Source organism: Prinia subflava, chromosome 7 (genome assembly GCF_021018805.1).
Source record: "Prinia subflava isolate CZ2003 ecotype Zambia chromosome 7, Cam_Psub_1.2, whole genome shotgun sequence".
In the NCBI taxonomy this organism is placed as follows: domain Eukaryota; kingdom Metazoa; phylum Chordata; class Aves; order Passeriformes; family Cisticolidae; genus Prinia; species Prinia subflava.
Genome location: NC_086253.1, coordinates 22,942,179 through 22,951,803, shown reverse-complemented (window position 1 = coordinate 22,951,803; position 9,625 = coordinate 22,942,179). Strand labels below are relative to the sequence as shown.

The 9,625-nt window shown below is 42.8% G+C and overlaps 1 protein-coding gene across 3 annotated transcripts in view; it reads right to left on the bottom strand.

The window, feature by feature from the left end:
* Positions 1-4,899: 4,899 nt before the first annotated feature.
* Positions 4,900-9,625, bottom strand: part of N4BP2 (NEDD4 binding protein 2) — a 36,188-nt gene continuing 31,462 nt past the window's right edge. For all 3 annotated transcript variants that reach the window (XM_063401811.1, XM_063401810.1, XM_063401812.1), the window contains one exon: positions 4,900-9,090. In XM_063401811.1, coding sequence (XP_063257881.1) covers positions 9,045-9,090 — 46 coding nt within the window. In that variant the 3' untranslated portion in view covers positions 4,900-9,044. The remainder of the gene's footprint in view (positions 9,091-9,625) is intronic.

Sequence of the window (9,625 nt, the reverse complement as noted above, 5' to 3'; positions counted from 1 at the left end):
AGGGTTAGATACCCCTCAGGTTTGGTAGTGGAGTGGCACAAACTGAAGCCTGTGCTGATAAAACCGAACCCAAAATCTAGCGTGAGGCAGGTTCCTGACACATTGTGTGGGCAGGACTAGAGGCCTTCAGAGGGTGAGTCAAAGCCCTCCAGAACACTCAGACTGGAGCATGCCTGACAGAGAAGCCTAAATGAAGGAACCTGCTTGAAACACCACCCCTCTCCCTGTGGACTCTCTTGCTTCCCTCCTGAGTTAGAAATTTCAACTTTCAACTCAGCTCAGCTCCTGAGCCCCTTCCCATGCCATTGCCTCTTGCCCTTCAGTGACAGGCTTGCCCTACGCTTCAAGTGGCCACAGAGCAGCCTCCAGCTACTCCTGCTCTGCAGGATTTGGTCCTGAGCTGCCCAGTTTCTGGGTGCAGTGCTGAAATTGGTGCAAGGCACAAGGCAACTCAGACCTGGGCATGCCTGAGCAGCACAGACCTCTCGGGCCCAAAACAGAAAACCCTAAGTTGTGCAAACAATGATCAAACTTGGTTTTGGTGCCAAGATTTGGGTGCTGTCATCTCCATTCATCCAGCTTCTTTTCAAGACTGATGCAGCTCCATACATTAAACTCATACACTTCTGAGGGAAGACAGGCAGAAATTTCTCCACTTTCCGAGACCACAGCTTTCTGCTATCTCAACTATAGGACTATTCTTTATTACTTTTATGTTTCCCCACTGTGTAGAGGTTATGAATTAGCTATTTCTCTGGGACAGTTCTCTTGAGATCAGGTTGTCAACAACATGGGCTATGTGACAAAACTAACATTTATGTATTTAATTGTTTTCTTGGAGTCTGATAGACAGAATCTGGTGTCCTAACTTCCTAGCACAATTCCTCCCGTGACTTCAGTGCAGAACTGGTGGACAATGTACCGGAAGTGATTTCCTCCAGAGCAACATGAAAACCTACATCCCCTTTCTTGAAAGTGAAGCATGCTTAGGAACTGCACTGAGGGTTACTTAACTCCCTCGTCTCTCATTCTGAGACAGCCTAGCATAAAAGCAGTCACATCATATAACCATAGAATGTTTAAGGGTTGGAATGGATCTTAAAGATCATCCAGTTCCAACTCCTCAGACCATGGGCAGGGACACCTCCCACTAGACGAGCTTGCTCCAGGCCTTATCCAACCTGGCTTTGAACACTGCCAATGTTGGAGTGCCCAACAGCCTCCCTGGAAACCTGTTCCAGTGTCTAAGAACTAATTGAATCTTCTTCCCCCAAATCAGGCACTATTTCTAAAATACCCATCTGCCCTATGGAAGGAACAACATTCTTTCTGTGTTTTCCTGGTTGTGGTTTTTTTGCTGGCACTCTGGGAAGTCATTTTCCAGATCACAGGGCAGACCTGGGGCTAAGGGCAGACCTCTCCGACTGGCAGAAGCTGCTCCTCTCCCCTCTCCTAATTTCCTTTTTGTTCTCAGATTCGCTCAGCTCTGATTTTGGTCTGCCTCAAAGAGTAGGGTGTGCACAATGCTCAGGAAGTAAACCAGGACACTCTTTATATCCACTGTATTTAACCCTACAAGCCTTTCTCCTCTCTGAGGTGATCATTATAAAATAAAGCTAATTGTTGCTTATGTCTAGCACCAGAGATATAAATAACTCATAAGAACTGCACTTATTTCGTTAAAAAGAGCCTATTTTTTTGTTGTTGTTTTAATTTTCAAAGGGAGAACGTGCAGAACGTGCAAACACATCTGTTTTTCTAAACTCTCTGACTTTTGCAATTTTCTCTCTCCCGGGGGACATTCACACTTCCTTCCCCACTTGGATCTAATGCAAATCTAACGCCAGTGGCGTTGCTGTAAGCGTGGAGGAGGCTCCAGTCGTCTTCCCGGTGAAGCCAGCCCTCACCGGAGGCTGCCCCGGCTGCCCCAGGTCCCAGAGCCGCCGCGGTGCTCCCGGCGCGCCTGCCCGCCCTGCACACGCTGGCGCCAGGAAGCAGCGCCCAGGGAAGCGCTGGCTCCTCCTCAGGCTGTGCCCGGGAGACGCCGGGCTGCGCTGTGTCATGGCAGGAAGGTGGCCGAGGGAGCCCCTTCTCTCAGCAGCCCCCCGGGGCTCCCCCTCCCTGCTCCCGCAGCCCCTGGGAAGCGGCGGTGGCTCCGCGCCCCGGGAAGCGGCGGCTCCGGGCAGCTCCCGGCTCCGGGCCCGGGGGAATCGCCAAGGCCACACCGGCCCGGCACCCACGGAGGGAGCAGACACCCCGCTCCCCAGTGCCTGCCCAGCCCTGCCCCGCTGGTGCTGCTGACTGTGCATTCGTCTTGTCAGGAAACAAAACAAAGCAGGCCTCCTGCCCCAGCTATGGGAGAGGCCATCGGGGTTCCCCTTGGGAAACTCAGAAATCTAAAGGCAGCAGCTGGCTTTGTTTTGAATGTGCTTTTCCCACTTGCTCCTGCTTTGAAGAAGGAGATAGGGATAGTTATACTGCTCAGTCTCAGGCTCTCTGCTTCACCAGCTAGTTTCTCCTTTCTAGGCCATAAACATGAAAATATTACCCCAAAAGAAGACTCAGAACAGGAGCCTGACATAGGTGCCCTGACCTACTCCCAAAGGGAGCCCCCCCGCCAGCCAAGAGTGCACCATCCCTCCAAGGAGTTCTGCTGTCTACCGCCTATCAAAGCAGCTATTTACACGGCACTGCGAGACAGTGAAACGAGATACTTTGAAAAGGCAACAGGGGCACACAGGTGAAGAAGCCTACTTTTACCCTGATTTAGAGGCAGGAATCCAAGGCAATGCCTTGTGAGTTAGCTGACATGGAGCAAACACTATTACAGAGAGCTCCCACAGACCTGCACAGGGCTACCATTTCTCCATTTACAGGCTGAACTGATGAAATCTGTGGCACTGGTAGAGGATTTCCACTGTTTGCTCTCCTGGCCAGTGTGTATGACCAGCCACAAATGTCTATGAAGGAGAGTGCTGTTTCTCAAGATAATACAAAAATAACACTGATCCATACAGTTGCTTACCAATTAGTGGCAATTAATAAGAAGCCACTGCTAGCCCAGCCAGGCTTCATTATGCAGAAAGTCAAGCAACATCAAGGGTGTCCTTTCCCATCAGGGTTTTCAAGAAGACTGTGCCACCACCAACATCCACAGTGGCACAAAACTTCACCAAAGAGCACAATGCCTTTATGTCAGTCTCCAAATAGACTGATCTGTCCAAGCATCCAACCTACAAAAACTAGCCCAGGGTAGCTGATGGAGAAACCTCGACATTACAATCGTCAAACCTGCATGCAAAAATGAACTTGTCTTGCCATCTCTAGCACAAAGCAGCAAGTATATTTTGAAAACCAACTCTACCCCACCCATCTGTAAAGAAGAAAAAAAGTCACCAAAATAATACTCCAAATACAGTATTCTCCCTCTGAGGAAGAAATGAACAGCACGTGATGTGTAATAACATCCTTTAGCACTTGTCATACAGAGAAACAACTCTGCTCTAGTAGGGGCACAGTAAGGGTGAACTTAGAAGAACTGCAGCCACCATCACTCTATGCCATTGGCAAGGGCACCACCTATTGTCAAGCTACCTGACACGTTCTACCAGCAGACACATTTAATTATGCTTCAATAATCTGAGCTGAAAAACTGTTTGTCTCAAGCAATATTTTTATTTTAGCACACTACAATTTTCAGTCCTAAAGTTCAAATAATTTTCCTAAGTAAGGATAGACTACAGTATCCCATTACTCTTATTTAAATAAGGATACAGACTCTCAGAAATCCCCAGAGTGCTTCTGAAGAGCAAACTCCCAGGTGGAAGCAGAGGCACTCAAGACAATCCCAGCACTCAGGAAAAAAGGGCATGAACTGAAAGAAGCTGCTGAGTCAGGATGGATTGTTTTCTCAAGGGTAGGACTTCAGCTGCCTCAAGACAGAAGGCAAGTCCAGCAGCAGTACCTTCACTTTAAAACATCACAATTTGAGAGACTAATGCCCAAGCAGGACCTTCAGCCTCACTGCCAGAACAGGGAGTCCTGTAAGTAAGGAGCACACGACCAACGAGACCTTTACCAGTGCTGTGGTCTAATAACCGCATCTCATGATCAGCCACATCACATTCAGACCTGCATGTGCCAAGCTTTCATGTGTTCCCAAAACCTGTTTTCCCTGCTCTCTTGATCAGCTTACGAGTTAGGGCTTTGCTGTGGAAATGCGCAAGCCTGACTTGTTTCTGCAGTCAACCCAAGCTGCAAGGCAATGAAGCCATAGGAATGATTCTGCAGGAGTCATCTTGGGTCACAGCAAGCTGTCATCAAACTGAGCTAACAAAATAGGTTAGACTCCAGGCAGCACTTTGGTCTCAGGTGTCATTCCACACTTACAGGACAATACACAGGAAAATGCACCTGCACCTGCACAGAATGGGGCAGGCGTGGGAACAGCCAGGCTCACAGCTCTGTATCCACCATGGTATAGCACTGTGCTCCCTCAGCCTCTCACGGCCCCGACCTCCTGCTCAATGAGGTCTCTCCAAAACACATCCCTCCCCCAAACCCATTGTTGCAGCAGTCAGACTGCCCCTCCCCTTGGCATACACTACTGCTCTCACTCTCCCTGAGTAAGCTAGCCTGGAATAGCATCTTGAGGCCAAAAACAATCTGAAACCACGACCCTCATTTTCAATAACTTGAGCATTCAGCTCGCACTTGCAACACTGGAATTCAGGCCACAAATCTGTTCCTTTTTATGTCTGCAGATGGTTGCTTCATCTCCCTACAGATGGTATCCTGAAGCCAAGCAAGTGGCTTTCATGCAGAACTCCAAGACTACTATTTGAAAAAATTTGATACAAGCTAAAACACAGTTTTCCAAGGAAAGACAGAAGGCTATACTTGTGACAAAAATCCTTTATTAAACTAGATTTTGTAAATTCCTTTTCATATTAGAAATTCTAAATGCAATTACAAAACTATTTCAGTAAAAAACAAAATTATAATTAACAGCAAAAGTACAACTTTATACAAATAAAAAAATCAAATTTTATTTTAATTTAAAAATAGAAATTTTTATCTTCCAATGTACTGGTCCTAACAGGTTTTACAATTTGTAGCTGCAATACTAGGTGTTTTCACATGCATATTCACACCTAGTCATTTAATCCTTTGCAGAGTTTATTTAGCTGAAATAGTATGAACAGTTGGGCTCCGGTTGGGTTTTGATGGAAGATGTACCACATGATATTAAAAGCAAAAGCCAAAGTCATTAAGTATGGTCAAGGTATCCTGAAATATTTTTAAAAATAAATTTTTGCCCTATTACTTTCACAATCAATTGAAATGCTTTTCAGCAGTCACATTACTTCAGACAACTTTCTTCATTGCATCTCTGCCCTTTTTTTTTTACTCTAAAGATCATTCATCAATGTTAGCATAAGCATTAATTCTGTATATTAAAAAAATATAATTTTCCTAAATTAAAACTTGGGATAACTATTAAAATGTTTTGTAATAGAAGACACAAAAAGTCACATATTAAAGGCTACCATTCATCACAATCACATGCTGTTGAAGAATAGAATAGAAAGTGGTACACAAAATAGGTATTTTAACAGCTGCACATTATTTCAGGGTGCTGGTGGCAATACTGCTACTTTAAGGATGATACAGAATTTACACAATACCTCAGGGTTCTCATGGATTCTCACGGGTAACTGCAAGAGACATCAGAAAGGCTGGAACTTCTAAAATGTAACCTTTGAAATACCATTTTGAAATACCATTTTGAAATACCATTTTGAAATTATTATATTTCAAATAATTCATCCCAGAATACATTATAAAATCAGTGAAATACAAGAACTCCAGTGTTGTTTTTCTGGAATATTGGCAAGTAGCTGAAGGTATGGAGATATTCACTGATAAAACTCTACTCATTTTTACTCTGTGCACTGACTGATCTTCTGATCTATTCTGTACCCAGCTCAGCACAGCTTTTAAGCTTGTGCTTGAGATCCTTCAGAGGATCATCATATTTTCTCTGAGTCAGAACTGCAGTGCCTCATTTTGAGTTACTGAAGCTGATAGAAGCTCTGTCATTATTTTCAACAGAGGAAAGACTGGCTGTGCCAGTGTTAAGCCATCATCTCCATCAAAGTTCAGATGCTAGGTGAATGATCAATCTACACCAGGCAGGGCATTCAGACTATGTTAGTGAACCTCAACCTGTACCCAAATGAAGGCCAATGAAGAGAGGAAGAGAGTAAAGTATTCCAAACTGCTCTTGAGCTGTGTATTTCTCTGCTGACTTTGACAGACTGGAGAAAAATTCTCCTAGCTCTGGGTAGAGTTGATTTTACCCTGAACATTTTTAATGTATTTATCCAAATAGGTCTAAGGGACAAAAAAAAAATACGAAAGGACACTGAAACTCACCAGGAGCAGCTCCTTTCTGAAAAGTCCTAGCCCACTTCCAGAGACTGCTTATGCACTTTTAATTCTTTAATCTCTTTTGTCCCCTTAGGCTTGCACTTCTAGCGTGCAGTGGTAATTTTGAAAGAGGTTCAGGAAGTGGCAACTTCAAAAATATTCCTGAGCACATTGGTCAGAGCCATTTTCTGGGGAAGTGAGAGTCAAGTGCAATCATCATCATCCACTTGCTATGCCAGAAGAAGGCAAAAAGCTGTGTTTCTCATCTCCAGGGTAAAGCTGTCAACCAGATTATGATGAACAGATGGGCAAGACGACAAGTTTTTCTGCTTGTCTTTTGAACTAAAATCGAAGCTGTCTTTGTCCGTGTCGGGAATGGCGTGAATGTGCTGAGTGAAGCAGGCTGCCTCCCAAAACAACCAGAAGTGTTGGCACTTCCTTGTTCACAGGCACATCTCTGCAGGGCTTGGGCACCCAAGCAGCTCAACACGCAGCAGCCACCCAGGCCAACCAATAGGGACTATACTGCAAAGAGCTGTCCCAGAGAGCTGCAACTCCATTTGTCATGAACAGCAGCACTAAGGAAAACCTTTTCAGGAACAGAAGGGGGTTCCTTGGTCCAAAACAAAGATTTTGGCTCCACTGAGACAATTCTAGCATTTGCAACCCTGTACAGGTGATAGTCTGAACTACTGTCTTGAGGCTAAGTGCCTAAATGGCATCTCAGTTCATTTTAGGCACTGTCACAGAGGATGGAGTGTGGGCTTCACCACACAGGACATCACGCACTGGCAGAAATAGTTCTGCTAGTGCTGTTTGGGGACCACAGATCTTTTGTATTTTACCCACTGATTCCCAGAGCAGTGCAGAGACAAGGAAACAGAGAAAGGACACAATGCAGATGAACTAAGTACCCACAAAAATATGAAACTTATTATGGCAGTCTGTTATTGTAGAAAGAGTCCCTTTGATTAAGTATTACTCAAGCTATTCTTCCACTTGAAATCACCAGGAAAAGATTACTGTATCTGTTGAAGCATGAAAAACTAATTTTTAAGTCTATCATGCATCATAGTCACTGTGTATGTATGAGAGTAAATACAGATATATTCAGGAAACATCATGTCTTTCAGCCTGTCAGCAACTTATACAGACACGTTTTCAAGTGAAACCTGTTTCTGTGGACAGCTTTTCTCACAAAAGTTCTTTGTTTATTAGTACTCATGCATACAAATTGCAGAACTTGCAAACACATATGGATTCATATACAAACTCTACGTGCATGTAGTTCCTGGATAAAATTTACTGCAAAGTGGTTAAAAATTAAAAAACTCCTCATATTAATCCTTAAGCCATTAATATTATTCCTAATACACAACTCACACCTGTTCTGAAAAAGCCTTGCAACAAAAATTCATGTGCCTTTCAGGAGGCAAAGATGTAAATACAAATAGCAACGCATTTTAGAAGATATTTCTATTAAAAAAGTGTTCTGATTGTTTGCTGGAAACACTTGCCTAAGTACAAATGTTTGTATTTAATTTTGAAGGGTTTTGTTTGGGGTTTTTTATGTTGTTTTGTTTTTTTACATAGATATTTCTAGATGCTGATGCAACACCACCAAAATCAGTGTAAGTTTTGCACTCCCAGGTTTTCCAGTTAGGCAATTACTATTGCAATATTGACATTCACTTTGATGTTAAAAATACATTTAAAATGTCTCATGATCATGTTTTCTACAAGGAAATCACCAAACAATACAGAGAATGAAGACATCATTGTTAGACACTTGTACAGTGAAACAGTACTGCATTTGCTGCATTTAAAAAGCCACCGAGTAAGAAACAATTTTAATCCAGCAGGTGATCTCCAAAAGAGATTGAATAACAGCATTGTGTTTTTTCTTTTGAGGGATCACACTAATCTGCCAAATTACCAAACACACAGCTGGCCTTAATGCACAGGCCTTATATGCAACTCCCTTCAGTATTTGCAGAAGTTTAGAATGAAGTAAGGATAACAGAACTGGTCAACCCATCATATCATAACCACTAAAAAGACACCAGATTTTTGAAGAAACCTGGAAATACTCAGCAGTCAGATGTAACTGGATTTGAAATACCAGCAGTTGCCCAGTTTCAGCCTCTCCTTTGCTCTTCTGAAGGGTTTACCACAAAATTCTGAATTACAAAATAACTTTGTACAAGGTAATATGTTTTAGAGGTACAGAAGCCACAGCAATCAAAAGGTGCAAGGGTCAAAAGGCAGATTACATATGCTAAGAAGACAGTTATATTAAAAATGATACCTTAACTTCCCTTAAAAATGTAATATATTTCTCAGCAAAATTCTTAATCTGCATTTCTGAGACTTCAAATCCTTTAAAGTATCTTCCTTTTGCAGGTTCAGAAAAGGATCTATTCCACACAAAAATTAATTGGAAACATACTGACAAATCCACTTGCTGTAAATTGAGACCAGTTCTAATAAAATATCATCCTTTAAAACAGATTACAAAATACCAGTGCAGTTGTTCAAAACATGGGGGTTTTATTCTGTTACCCAGCAGTCATCTGACACCTCAGTTTCTATATTCCTCTTTCCACAACTCCTCAATTCAGCATGACTTTCAGGCAGCCTGGTTTTATTTCTGTGAACCTATGAAACAAGAAAAAAAGAAGCTTCAACATGTAAACTATATGCAGTGCCGTCACTTTCAATTCTCATCAAACATATGGAAAGCATTAAGGTTCTCAGTCAAGTATATGTGCATGTGAGAGTCAGGAAATCAGCATTATGTCCCTGGATATGACACTGAAGGACGATTTTTCAGTGTCTGAAGATATGAAGACCTGGAAAAAGCAGAAACCAAGATGAAGAATTGAGAAAAGAAAAAGCTGCCAAATATTCTTGGTTATATTAATTCTGTTCCTTATTCCTGTTCCCCTTTCATTCCCTCTTCTTTTGAAATGGATTTTCATCCTTCTGTTTTGTAGAAGCCAAGAAGGAAATGGGAAGGTATTGCTGTTTTCGAGTCTCACCTTCATGCTCACCTTCCTACACTGCTCTACATAAAAAGCAGCAAACAAAACCTAGACTTACCAAATTGCTATCCCTCATAAACTGAGTACAAATGCAAGTATTGAGAACCAATAAAAAGCAGGATTAACAACTTTTCACAGTAAAGCTAGCA